This window comes from Ostrea edulis, chromosome 8 (assembly GCF_947568905.1).
Source record: "Ostrea edulis chromosome 8, xbOstEdul1.1, whole genome shotgun sequence".
In the NCBI taxonomy this organism is placed as follows: Eukaryota; Metazoa; Mollusca; class Bivalvia; order Ostreida; family Ostreidae; genus Ostrea; species Ostrea edulis.
Window position 1 is genome coordinate 24,085,954 of NC_079171.1, and position 15,694 is coordinate 24,101,647.

The 15,694-nt window shown below is 33.0% G+C and overlaps 1 protein-coding gene across 1 annotated transcript in view; it reads right to left on the reverse strand.

The window, feature by feature from the left end:
- Window positions 1–15,694, reverse strand: part of LOC125656508 (receptor-type tyrosine-protein phosphatase alpha-like) — a 41,750-nt gene that overhangs the window by 14,639 nt on the left and 11,417 nt on the right. The window contains exons 3-5 of the mRNA XM_056147219.1: window positions 7,194–7,457; window positions 1,504–1,890; window positions 371–694 (exon numbers count right to left, since the gene is read on the reverse strand). Coding sequence (XP_056003194.1) covers window positions 371–694; window positions 1,504–1,890; window positions 7,194–7,457 — 975 coding nt within the window. The remainder of the gene's footprint in view (window positions 1–370; window positions 695–1,503; window positions 1,891–7,193; window positions 7,458–15,694) is intronic.

Consider the following 15,694-nt stretch of genomic DNA (forward strand, 5'->3'; position numbering starts at 1 on the left):
ATTGCAAATAACTTTCAATACTATTTACTGTTTCAAGTATTATAAATGTTCACATCAAAGGGCGACAACCATTTGATTAGCACTTGTTTTATATATTTTTATTGTTGTCGGTTGAATTAATTTTCATTCACCTGTTTAATCATTCATTTATGTGTTCATGTAATTTTCTTGTAGGTATTTGTTTATTGAGTTAGAAGCTGTTTGTAGCATGAATACGTATTTGGGTGAGTTTTTAGGTCATGGTAGTTGTGTGAATGCATGTTTAGGAACAAGTGAAGGTAACGAACAGTGATTAATGTCATAACTCTTATTACAAATGCAAACACAGACAGTAAACAAATCCAAATGGTAAATACGTATATGTAATTACCTGTACATCTTTTCCCTTGCCATCCCCTTTTACAAGTACAACTCCCTGTGATTTTTTCACATTCCTTCGATGTACAACCAGGACCGCAAATATTGTGACACGCCACTCCAAACTTTCCATCGATGCAGCCATAATCGCAATACCCAGAATTCCTGTTGCATCCGTTTTTACAGTCTGGGTTACATGTTACATTACACGTGTCTTTGTAGTATCCAGTTTCACATCCATCAGTACAGGAGCCAGTGCTGTTATTACACAACATTCCCTGACAGTGTACACCGCACTCTTTAGAGCAATTAGATCCAAAATGTACTGCGTCACATCCTGTAGTTAAAAGTTAGTAAAGTTATCTTGATCTTTTCTAGTAAATATCAAACTTAAGTGAACGTATGCAAACACATTTTTTTAATATTGTGCCTTCCTAAATAACGCTGAAATCAACAACGCAGAACGGTCAAGGTTCCAGTAAAGAGAAGTGTCCTAATCTGTACAGTAATGTGTATTGTGACATCACACAAAAAAGCAACAAAAAATTGCAACCCTTCAGAATATCATGAAATACAATAATTTAATGTTTCTGAATTGGACAGAAGTATAGCACTGCAGAAAATTCAAATGCAGTTGACCGGTAAGAAATGAAAGTACGCAATACAATACGATTTTAAAAATCATAAATCGAAATATGTAGAACTCTGCAGTGATTGTCATAAACTACAGAGAGGTTGTTTAAAACGTTCATGAATCAAAGTTTGAATTTCAACCACATTATGCCTTTGTCATATTGAAATGTATTTATGACCTTAATATCGGAGGCATATTCGCTAAATCCACTTGACGCGGAATCACGTGATCAGTCTGAATATAAAATATAATCGACCTGAAGTTTTTGAAGCTCATCATATTTGATCCAATATCAGTAAAGTTCCAAAATATTCCATCCGCCTCAATAGATGATGTTTCCCAATTGCATACTTTCGGCGAAATTTCCACTGGCCACCTTAACTGTGCATGGGATACTTTTTGTACCATTAATTCTGACATTGTACAATTCTTTTCTTTAATATCACAATCTCTTTTTATTTACTGCTTAGAAATGCAGAGTTTGAAAGCAAAAGAAAAATGCACTAACTTACTGTCACAGAGATCTCCCGTCCAGTTTGTTTTACAGCCCCCAATGCAATGTCCGTTGTGTGCATCACATGTTCCTGACTTACAGTAAGGACTGCATGTTCTGTTACAGAATAGACCGTGATACCCAGCATTACAGTCATTACACGCTCCCGTGACCCTGTCACAAGTCTGGGGACTACACCGGGGGCCACACTGGTGTTCACATGTGTATCCATAATAAAAGTCTACACAACCAGTGGTACAAGTTCCGTTTCCTTGTTCACACGTGTTTCCTAAGCAGAGTTGGTTACATTGGGACTTGCACGTGTGTCCCCAGTACCCCATGATACAGCCCTCGGTGCAGTATCCATTAGATGGATTGCATGCAGCATTTACACAGGTACTACAAGCTGTCAAAAACATTAACGACAATTAAAATGTATGAAATCACTTATATTTTAAATTACCAAATTTTTATTTTATCTGCATGACCATGTTGAATAATTGTTTTGCCTGTAGGGTATTTTCCTACTATACTTGTGTTCAAACTCGCATGTACCTTCAAATATTCATTAGCTACCCACACGATCCAAAAACTTGCTGCTTTCAACTATTTCGTTCGTTGACATAGTCATTTTAGGTGCACATGTAGCCAGTTCATTCGAATCCCGGTTCATTTACATACCTCCGCAATGACGTCTAGATGTGAACTAATCATATCCCCACAAATATTTTGTTTAAACATTTTAGATTATGAATCATCACAGTTTAGTTGAATAATAATTATTCAAATAGGTAAACTCACGGCTACGCGGTTTTCCGTCGTCTGGAGAAGTCCCCATCCCTGCCACACGAGTATTAGGAACCAAAACTTACTTTCATAGCATTTTTCATAACTAAGAGCTGATTTTACCTTTAGATAAACTTTATTTTCTAATCTCTGTTAATCATTTGTGTTTATGATATATGGAGAACGAATACATAAATTGTAACGAATATCATGAATAGATAACAATAGCAACAGGGTTTCAAATGATTGGCTACCTAACATGCATATGGCTACGTCAACAAACGAAATCATTGAAGCTGTGAGTTTTTATATTGTATGGGGGCTTTAATGAACATTTGAAGGTATGTTGTGACACAAGCATAGCAGGACAATATGTTAGGAATTATTTCATATCAAATTTATGAGATGACAATACAAGAATACAACAAGATGGGGCTTCAACCATGTGCCGTAAATCGAAGGTTTTTATAAGGGGTGGATCTGTAGTTCTCTGATTTGTCCCAATATTTTCTCAGAGAGCTACAGTTCTGCAGCTATATGTAAACAAAAACATGGCACAAGCCGTGTTTACATAACAAGAAATTGTGAGTGCTGTATGCAAGGTGAAGATAACGAACGGTGATCTATCTCATAACTCCTACAAGCAATACAAAATAGATAGTTGGGCAAACACGGACCTCTGGACACACCAGAGGTGGGATCAGGTGCCTAGGAGGAGTAAGCATCCCCTGTTGACCTGTCACACCCGTCGTGAGCCCCATATCCTGATCAGGTAAACGGAGTTATCCGCAGTCAAAATCAGTGTACCAAAAACGGCTTAACAATCGGTATGAAACACGTCAGACAGCATTTGACCCAATACGAGGTTGTATTGACGAACTAGATCGTTATAACGACCATAGAATTTGCGAAATGCTGACTTCAATCGAGACTGTTGAAATCCCTGTACCATCAACTTGTTTGTCAGTAGCTTACCTCGATTTAAAAACTGACTATACCCAGAACAAGCTCTTGCATATCGAATCAGTTCAGATATATAAACACCATATGTAGGTGATAATGGAATATTGCTACATAAATGTGGGAAGTTGACGATGGAGAAGCTGAAATCATCCCGTTTGTCATACAGTTGAGTTGTTAGTTTGCCGTTAATATCTCACTTGTAACTCAACAACTGCTATTCGAAGTTTTGCTGACAATTACAAATACTTCATTTAAACAATGTAAACAACAAAACAGCAAATATGAAATTATTTTAGCTCAAATCGTGTCCATGTTCCTCTAAGCATGCTACATGTATGTGGGCTTTCAAATTAACTAAGGGGGACAGTACATGTGTGCTATTGCACGTGTTCTGAAATTGTAGTTAATCACAAGTTTGGTGAAATTGATTAAAACATATTTGGATATCGACAAAATACAAATCTTCAACCAAAACGTCTCGTCGTGTGGTTGAACAAATTTGGTCTCAGTTGGTATATGTATATGTACGTCGAAATTAAAAGGTTAATATCAAAATTTGGAATTAGGTCCCGTACCAACGAAATTTCATTATATTAAATTATTCTTACTTTTCTGACTTTTATAGTATAAATGTAAAGAGAAAATAAATCATAAAAAATATATATGTAATTGATTTCTAATTTTCTATATGACCAATGAAGAAATTAGATATGCATCAGTTTGCTCCACGCATATACTTTACATTACGTACTTATGAGCCTATCCATAATATCGAGAGGTGAAAATGGTGTTTAAAAATATCCAGTCTTTACACTTGAAGTACATGTGTCATAAAACATGCATGCTCATCACCACTAATTTTAAAGCATTGTGGGGGAAAGGTTTTAAGTAAACCTCATTGTGTTTCATTGAATCCCGTGGGTGTCAGAGTTAGAATAGGTCCTCAGTACTCCCATGCTTGTCGTAAGAGGCAACTAAATGAGGCGGTTCCTCGGATGAGAACGCAAAAACCGAGACCCTGTTTCATAGCAGACGTTGTACGATAAAGATTCATCCCTGCTCAAAGGCCTTAAGTACTGAGCATGGGATTAAAATTTTCAGCCTTTCACGGGCAACGGTGACGTCTCCTATGAGTGAAAATATTAAACAATACACAATTAACCAAGCATTATGTTTCATAAATTGATGTTTTAAGTAAAACTAATTATGTTTCATTGACTGTGAAAACGTGAAAATTAGGAACAGTGCTGAATCTCTGTTTTGAACGCCCGTATAAAAGAACAGAACTTACAGATTGGCACTAGAACGCTCGACGACGTTGAGTGCGCCTTCAACTTGCGCTTCCGACTAGAAGAGTGGACAAAGGTGATGTTAAGTGATGAGTCCCGTTGTTTTGTTTGAAAGTTGTATGATGCATCTATTCTCGGTGCTGGTAAAACGTTACATGCATACTAATGCTATTGAAATTTAAAGTATTTTTCTAGTTTTTCACTCATTTTGAGACGTCATCAACTGCATGTGAAGTACCACTAATACAGACCTACGCATGTCACTTCGGGTCGTATTAATGATAGTTATTTATCGTTGTAAACTTCCAATATATGGTTTTCATATGACGTATTTTGACCCAGAGTTATTCCCCTTGGCCGCCATCTTGTAGGTCAAACTGGTGGATTTTCCTCTTTGGGCAACCAATTTCAAACATGTAAGGCAGAAATATATGGGGGAAATCTTTGCAATATTGCAATTATGAAGTAAAAGATGCATTAACAAATGTATATTTAATAAGAAAAACAGTTTATCTCCACCTCAGTGACCAGAATAACAAGGCTGATTTTGGTTGAATAATGAATGAATCCGGGCATGTTAACCTACAATATGGCGGCCAATGGGAAATAACTCTTGCTTAATCGCTTCGATGGAAAACCATCTATACATAATACATGGTCTTTTAGTTTTAAAAGGCATGGTCACGATTTGAGCTGAAAATTTTCAAATTTTAGTTTTCCAATTTTATTGTTTACAATGCTTAATTAAAGTGATACTAGTGGTCAACAAAAATGTGAATAACAGTTGTTAAGTTACAAGTTAGATATAACATTCACGTAAACAAGCCACGTTTTTGTTTACATATAAATTGTTCAATGGAAAATAGCAGGTATAAAAGAAAATGAGACGTTCAAATACTAGAACTGTGTTAAGAATTAGTTTGTAATTTCATTTAAAAAAATCTGCTTTAAATGAATTTTAGCAGTACATTTAACCTATGTAAACAAACGCACGGTACGAGCCTTGTTTACATAACAAAGAATTGTGAGCCCTGAATTTTTCATGTAACTCTACAAATAACATTCAAATGTTTGCTGACCATTAGAAATATCTTAATTAAGCATTCTATGCATTAAAAACGGGAAAGTGGGGAAAATAGAATTTCAAAATAGTCAGCTCAAATCGTGTTTATACCCCTTTAAAAGGTCGCATCCAAAAGATTCGCAATTTTCAATTGTCAATGTTATAAGGAAGGAGTAACCGCTACCTATTTGTACGAGATGACGTAAACCAGCCTCGTATATCTATCGTCCGATCCAATACGTCGGACCGACAACTTACTTAATATTCCTTTTTTTTATTTTTGTTAATACGTGTATTTTGTATCTTACAATTAATTTCTCATCAGATCATGAAGCGAATATTAATTTATATGATTCGGAAGCAAAACGTGCAATTGTAGAACTAAAAATACTGTCGAAGATTGATGGACTTTGTTTGATTTGTTCATTACTTTTATTCATACGTTGTAAAAATAACGCTCATAAGCACGGAAACAATTAATATATAGCAGAACTGAACGTTGCTGCATTGTATATAGCTTAACCCGTTGTGAATTCAATTAAAGTTTACATCGATAAAAAAGATCAATCTCATAACTCCTATAAGGAATAAAAGATAGAGAGTGGATCAAAAACGGACCTGGATATATAAGAGGTGGGATCAGGTGCCTACGAGAAGTAAACACCCCGTGTTGACCGATCACACACACCGTATATCTTGATCGGGTAAACGAAGTAATCCGTAGGCAGAATCGGGGTACCAATAACAGCCTAACAATCGGTATAAAACACGTCAGACAGAATTTGGCCTAATGATAGTAAACTAGATCACTCAAAAGTTGTAACGACTATAACACTTGCGAAGTGCTGACTTTAAACGAGGCTGTTGAAACCCCTGTAACATCAATTTGTTTGTCAGTAGCCTGCCCACATACATATGCATTATTTTATGTTGTAACTGTACCAACATTTTCCTCGTATTTTCTGTTTTATGCTTATTTTTCCTCATTTTATATTTTCTTTCATCCGTTGAAACTTACAATATTGTGCCAAAACAAAGTACTTTTGAAGATCAATTTTGTTTTGACACCCTTTCGTTCGCATTCTTATATGTTAGGTGAAATATTCCTAAAATGTCAATCATCAATTTATATTGAGTGTTCATAACTGTTAATCCACCATGCTTGGAATTTTCACATGAAATTTACAGGACTACTTATTTACATTGTCATGTATTTACGGAGGGTTTTTTTCTGTGTCGCATTTTTATAACATTATTAAACTTAGCATTGTTTGAAATAAAGTTTCCAAAACAATGATTCCACTTTTATTCAATTTTGATGTCATTTATATAAATCCTCAATCACTAACCACTTCCAAAATTTATGGTTATGCGCCAATTTCTTTCATACTTTGATTACCTCCAAAGTTTAACACGACCAAGGTACATGTATGAGTGGTTGCATAAAAAGGTAATAATTTTGTTATACCTGTAGGCGGAATGAAACTCATTACGTAAAGCACAGTGATTCATGAAAAGGGTGTTCGTTTTGAAAATGTTATGTGTACGCTTAGCAAATTCTTTAGAAATTAAATACTATATTAATGCAGCTGACCATCATGACATTACCATAAACTTCTATCTCACAAATCTCCAACACAGGCCCATCCTGGTTAAGATCTATAGCTTCCTGGGCGTTGTACGTGGTCTCCACGATGACGTATCTCGCTGTTTCTTTACAAGGAATGTCAATCACGGATTGAGGCGTGGCCGGGGCGGTTGTGTTGTCCTTGTAACAGCGTTTTCTCGGTGAAGTTAAGGTTGTAGTGGATTTCGCCGATCCGTTTGATACATCTAAGTAGAACTGACGAAATCGATATGGAGGCCAATTATCTGTATATGAAAAACCAGTACGCAAATCACATCATTATTTAATATTTACATTTCCAATGTCTTTGTCTTTGATATCTTTACATACAATAATAATACCTATTTCCTCATGAATACGATGTAGTTGTGAACAGTGCGCGTATGAATCTTGATAAATAGAGTACGACTATTTCAACGGCTGGGAATTACGATAGAAAAGAATACAGATTACATATGATAAATAAACTTCAAATTTGAAAATACATGATGTAGCAGGTTAAAGTGTCATGGTGTAAAGCATCGCAGTTCATGTCCTCGTGTTTTTTTTTCCTGAACTATTTGTCAAACACGTTACTTGCAATTGTAGTTTATATTAAGCCTGATCAGGAAAACTCCGTGTGACACATAAACGAAAACCCGATGAAAAGGCAATGTTTCAAGTTAGTTAACATAATATTTTTTTAAATATGAATTAAATGTACATGTAGCAGGATTAGAATTTAATTTGTTTATTAGCGATAATGGAAATCAGTTGTCATATGCAGCGGCCATTGGACTGAAGTGAAACATTATATGGCATAAATTTCTGATTCTCAACCAATTATTTTGATATCTCAAACAATAGACATTCCGATCGTTTTTAAGATCCATTATTTTTACTATAATTGAAAAGAATTATGGCGATCGTGAATTTTCTTTAGACTTCTGATTTATGGTCGCCAAACATATCTACTATATCGCTAAATAGATAGCACAATTTTATTAGACGGAGGACTACAGTGTAGTAAAATGAATATTACTGTGAATATAGTAAAAACAAAAGGGGGCTAATATTGCTTGAAGAATGGCCAAAATGAATAGAGCTAACAAAATCTTATGAAGAAAAATTAGGTTTTGATTCGAATCTGAGAAAGAAATACCTGCATTAGAAACTAACCTTTACCATCCGTCGAACTGTTATTGGTCAGCTATTACAATAGGCAGAATTGATATGCGAAGTTAATGATGGAGGGGGGGGGGGGGCTCAATCTAAAACCCGACTTACCAAGTGGAACGGTATTTACCTCCGAAAGTTTTGTTTTAGAGTTGTTGTTTTTTTTAAAGACGTCGATATCTGATTAGAGGGATTGACATACATGTTGAAGCCGATTGCAAATTATCAACATTTTACAGCGCCATTTTGAATGATTGCGATTGATTACATGTAACAAAAGATGATCGGCAGTATATCTGGTATATATACTATAGTTACATGCAGGTACCTCTCACCTTTTGCAGAATGTAATGTTTTAAACTTGTTAATTTTGAATTAATTTTACTTTGTAAAATATTTTTTGCTCCAAGTTTACAATCATGTAGACAAAGAAAATCAGTTGAATTTGCATGCTTTGTGATGAATATCTAATGAATAAAACGTAAAACTATGACATGCAGTATTATAATCAAAGTACTAAAAATACTCTTGGGAGTTGATTTTATGTAGAATTGCACCAGATACTTCTGGCATTGAGAATTATTCCAAATAATAAAACAATAGAGAAGTACACTCAAAAGTTACGTAAAACATATGCTGTTTCTCTATAACAATAAATGCGCAATTGTTTATGTCTACGTACATATAGATACATATAGACACTGGTAAATCAACACCTTGTCTGGATTGTATTTTACTATTCCAACATAGTATATAGTCTTAAAATTGCTCCTTTTTGTAAAAATATGTCACGACATAACTTAATGATTTTAAATTTAAGCTAATTTTTAAATTAGATTGGCATGAGTTATACAACTAAATAAAATTCCTCGTTGCTTAACATTCAAGAACTTGTACTTAAACCTTGAACATTTACTTATCCTATACCTTTAAGATTGTGTATGGTCTTACATAGAATTTGGAATTCAATTCCTAAAGCTCTATGCAAATCATCTAGGAAAACCCCAAAGAACGTAATTTTGTAAGCATGAACAGATGACAGTAAATAGCTATATTTTTTTTCAATCTGAAAAAAATAGCTATGTGGTCTAATTTTTGCACGTGAGGAAAGGTGAAGATAACGAACAGTGATTAATTTCATAACTCCTATAAGGGATACAAAATTAACAGTTGGTCAAACACAGAGTTTAAAGATATTCTTCTCAAGAACCACTGGGTCAGAAAAACCGAAATTTACATGAAAGCTTCCTGACATAGTGCAGATTTAAGTTTGTTCTAATCATGGCCCCTTGGGGTGGGATGGGGCCACAATAGAGGATCAAATGTTTACATACTAATATAGGATAAATCGTTAACAATCTTCTTCTCAAGAACCACTGAGCCAGAAAAGCTGAGATTTGCATGAAAGCTTCCTGACATAATACAGATTCAAGTTTGTTCAAACCATGGCCCCATGGGGTATGATGGGGTCACAATAGGGGATCAAATTTTTACATACAAATATATAGGAAAAATCTTTTAAATTTTCTTCTCAAGAACCACTGAGCCAGAAAAGCTGAGATTTACATGAAAGCTTCATGACATAATGCAATTTCAAGTTTGTTCAAATCATGGTCCCCGGGGTTGGATGGGGCCACAATAGGGGATCAAAGTTTTACATACAAATATATAAGGAAAATCTTTAAAAATCTTCTCCTTTTCCAGTGTGTAAAAGCTATAAGATCCGGCGATCTCATGGTTGCCGATAAAATCCGAGCAGCTAAGTCGGCACTCGAAGCCAAAAGAATTGGCAACTTTGTCACTACATCGGATAGTTGGATTTCATTACGGGTTCAGATCATGGAGGAGATTATTTCGAAAAAATCGGAACAAGTTAAGAATTTCCGAGATGTTCTTGAAAACTTTACCGAAAATGTCATTTTCGCAGAAACCACATACAATGATTTTTGGGCTACAGGCCTCAACTATGATCAATCCATGCACACAAAAACCTCAACCTGGCCTGGAAAAAATGTACTAGGACAGATACTTGGACGGGTAGCCACAGAAGTTAAGAAAAAATCGAAAAACAAATCCAAATCTGGGTTACCTCGCCCGGCTTCAGTCAAATAATTATTATAACAGTCTCTCATGTTTGTTTATACCTGACACGATTTTTTGTCTGCTATTTTCGCTATGGAACATTTGAAGTGTATTACCCTGAATGTAAGGGGTTTAAATGGTTATGAGAAAAGAAATACATTATATCAATGGTTTAATTATAACAATATTGATGTGATTTTTCTACAAGAAAAACATTTTAAAATAATTTTAAGTATGACTCAAGATGGTTTGGTACATCTATACACTCTAATACTGACTCTGCTCATAGCAGAGGAGTATCCATTCTTTTTCATAAAAAGCTTAATTTTGACATCATAAATATACACAGATCTGTTGATGGTCGTAAACTTTTGATTAATATTAAAGTCAATGATCTAATTATCACACTTGTAAATGTTTATGCACCCAATGATGATAAAAGTAGAATAGAATTTTTCAAAAAATTAAAAACGTGGATTTTTAAGCTAGCAATGAGTGAAAACAATACTATACTTGCAGATTTTAATACGATTCTTAATAAACAGGATAGACATCAATCACAATCAACATATACAGATAAAAGCTCAAAACATTTAGAAGATCTGCTATCATATTTAAACTTAGTCGATACATGGAGAATGAAACATAAAGAAAGAGAAGGATCCACGTGGTGTGACGGAAATGGAATACCTAAAAGTAGAATATACTTTATATTCATGTCTGAAAATTTTGAGTTAGATATGTCAAATGTCTTTCTTAGAAAACCTCCAAACACGCAAGGTAATAGAAGCTCGGATCATTTATCAATTAGATTAAACCTTTTAATGAATAAAGAAAACAGGGGTAAAGGTTTTTGGAAATTAAATACCTCGCTATTAACAGATATAAACTACACTACCGAGTTAAAACAACTGTTAAAAGATAAACAAAAAGATTTAGAAAATATAATTGATAGTCAAGCAAGATGGGAAAAAGTGAAATCTATTATCAAAGAATTTTCGGTAAATTTTTCAAAACAAAAAAGCCTAAATAGAAAACAAAGAATTACAGTGTTAGAAAAGGAAATAGAAAAAATTGAACTGTCACCGCATCATTTAATAGATATGAACAGAAAAAAATCTCTTGAAGTCGAATTAGATGAAATCTATTCGAAAACAACTAAAGGCGCATTTATTAGATCAAAAGCAAATTGGATAGAAAATGGAGAAAGGAACACATCCTACTTTTTAAGACTAGAAAGAAAAAAACAATCTGCCAATACAATACACGAAATTAAAGAAGATAATAAAATGATAAATAAAACTGAAGATATAATGAATTCACTTTGCAACTTTTATGAAAACTTGTATTCAACAAATCATGTCCCAGATGAAAATATAAAAAAAAATATTTAGAGGATTGTGAATGTCCTCAACTAACCAATCAAGAAAAAGATATATGTGATAATCTTCCATCGGTTTCCGAATGTGCGCAAGCTATAAAACAGATGAAAAACAACAAATCCCCCGGATCTGATGGAATACCTATCGAATTCTATAAAATATTTTGGAATGACATTAAAAATTACTTTTATAAATCACTAATTACAACATTTGAAAAAGAGGAAATGACTTTTTCTCAAAAATTATCAATTATTTCTCTGATACATAAAAAGGGAGAGAAAAATGATCTTCAAAATTATAGACCAATTAGTCTTACAAATTGTGATTATATAATTTTAGCACAAATTTTCGCTATAAGATTACAAAAAGTTATAGATAAACTAATAAGTAAAGACCAATCCGCATACATTAAAGGTAGATATATCGGTGAAAATGCAAGACTTTTACTTGATATATTTGAATACTATGAAACAAAACAAAAAGAAGGAGCAATTTTACTTCTTGATTTTCAAAAAGCTTTCGATTCTGTAGAATGGAACTTCATGTTCAACACCCTTAATACATTTAATTTTGGAGAGCAATTCATAAAATGGATAAAAAATTTATATACAAATCCTGTATATCGCATAAAAAATAATGGATGGATGTCTAGGACCTGTAAAATGACCAAAGGCATTCGACAAGGATGTCCAATCTCAGCATTGCTTTTTTTATTTATCGTAGAAATAATGTCGAAAAAAAAATTCACAATTCACCTGAAGTTAAAGGCTTTAATAATGACCTTATGACTCATGAAATAAAAATACTTCAACATGCAGACGACACATCACTTTTTTACAGGATATCAGATCTATATAAAAAGTCATTAAAATAATTGAACACTTTGGTCAGGTATCAGGAATGCAACTCAATAAAAATAAATCTGAAGGAATACTATTAGGTCCTTTGAAAAACAGATATGATAAATTATGATATCAATATCATCAATGCACCTGTTAAATGCTTAGGGATATATATAGGTCATGATGCTAATCAATGTTACAATAAAAACTGGACGGAAAAAATTAATAAACTAGAAAAAAGACTTACAATGTGGAATACAAGAAAATTAACCTTATATGGAAAATGTACCGTAATAAATACTTTAGCATTAACACAATTATACTATAGTGCAACTATATTGCAATATCCAAGAAAAGAATCCATAAAAAAAAAAACAATCTTCAATTCCCTATGGGGCAAAAGAGAAAGGATAAAAAGATATACTTTAATTGGAAAACAAGATGAAGGAGGAATAGGTATTGTTGATATTGATTGTAAATTAAAAGCACTCAAAGCTGCTTGGGTAACAAGAATTTTCAATGAAAAACAATCATCTTTAAAATCTTTCTTTAATTCGTGTATTCTTAAAAGATTCGTTACACCCGAATATCTCATAATGACAAATACAATCAGTACTGATGAAATAAAGCAAATTTTCAAATCATTACCAATATTTTACTGCGAAGTACTCAGTACATTGAATGCATGCAAACATAAATCACATAAAATAAAAGAGATGACTGACGTTGAAGTATTATCGCAAAATATATGGTTAAACAATTTGACTCGATTTAATGGTAAACTTCTTTTTTACACAGATTGGATAAAAAGTGGAATTTTATACATTAAAGACCTGTTTGATGAAAACGGAAAATTTCATGATATCAATTATTTTTCTAATATTCTTGTCAACAAGAGTAACTGGATTTGCGAATATAACACACTGAAAAAGGTTATTAAACCTGTCCAAAAATACCACGATACTTCAAAAGGAGTCTATATAAATATAAGAAAACAAAGAAACATTTTATTAGAAAACAAGAGAAGAATACCCCTAAACTTGATAAATAGCAAAACAATATATGATATATTTATCAATAAAATCTGTATTAAACCCTACTGTGAGAGATTTTGGGCAAAAAGCTTCAATTTCAATTTTGAAGAAAACAAAACAAATAGTTATCAGTCAAAAATCACTAAAATCAAAGACAAGCAATTAGCAGAATTTAATTACAAACTCCTACAAAATCTACTTAATAATAATAAATATGTTCACAAATGGAATAAGAATGTATCCAATCCCGTATTGCCAAACACTCGAAGACACAAAACATTTAATCTTTGAGTGTAGTAACGTACAATTAATATGGAAGAAATTAGAAAATCATTTGAAATTTAATTTAAAATGGAAACATGTTGCATTATGATTTTTTCATGAAGAAAATAAAACTACCACTTCAATAAATCATTTATTATCATATACAGCTTATTACATATATAAAATTAAGATGAAGTTAAGATATGAAAATAAAGAAGAAAATATTAATGACATTTCCTATTTTGTAAAAACAAACTTAATGTACCAATATGAGACTTATAAAACATTGAATTTCAACTTCAATTATAAATGGTTTTATGATATTTTTATGACTTTGTGATGATAATAATAAAAAATAGTCAGACTATCTGAAGGAGTCTGTCCTTCAGTGAAGCTGCCTGAAGGGGAAAATATGGACATTGTGTGTTTAAGGCTGTTCCCTTCAGGCAGCATGGCTTATTGAAAAATATCTCTACCATATTTATATATATTTGTTATAGTAGTATATATATCGAATTTATGTATATGAATGTATATCTATATCTCTTATATATTAATTTTCTTAAAAGTAATATAGTGTATGATTTAAATATATATATATATATATATATATATATATATATGTGTGTGTGTGTGTGTGTGTGTGTGTGTGTGTGTGTGTGTGTGTGTGTGTGTGTGTGTGTGTGTGTATGTATACGTATATATATATATATATATATATATATATATATATATATATATGTATGTATATATGTGTGTGTATATGTATGTGTGTGTTTATGTATATATACATATGTAATTAAAAAAGAAAAAAAAATCTTCTCCTTAAGAACCACTGAGCCAGAAAAGCTTATATTTACATGAAAGCTTTATGACATATTTCAGAGTTCAGTTTGTTAAAATCATGGCCCCCAGGGTTAGGATGGGGTCACAAGGGGGATCATAGTTTTACATACAAATATATAGGGAAAATCTTTAAATATGATCCAAGGTGACTCGGGTGAGCGATGTGGCCCTTGGGCCTCTTGTTTGTTAATCTCATTAAATGATTGACTCATTTTATATTGATACATTTTAATTCAAAATATGTTTAATATGAAAATATCATTGTTTTAACAAACCACTATATAGCGCTTTAAGCGTATGCATCTTTTGTGTTTACCTTCTTAGTACCATGCATGTATAGGATTAGTACACACCACACGCACACGCGCACGCGCACTCAATATCTTAAGTAATCAGTGCGAAGTGATTTGACCATTAGATATACATGTATACATATGTATGATGACAATAATGAATGGGGGGAAATGCAAATATTTGTGTATAGTTACATTTGCCAATGCACTTCCTTATTTGACAATACTAATGAAATCGATGTTCAATTTCGTGCAATATGAATTTGGTCACGTGATCAGTTTGTTCTTGCGTATGAATACAATCACCGCTTCAAAAGTCAGTTTCTGTACTTTCACCTGGATTCTTGCTTTTGCAATGCAGTGGAGGATGTACACCCCCCTGCCACAAATTTAAATAATAGACATAGTGTACGTAGAATTTCAGATTGGCACCCAAAATGGCTGAGTATTGTGGCTAATACTTGACTTTCACACACATCCTTTCGTAAACCCTGGATCCGTCACTGCACTGATATCATAACAGAAACAAACACAGCAGGATATCTATACAGAGTTTATTTTGTAAACAAACTAGAATTAAACAT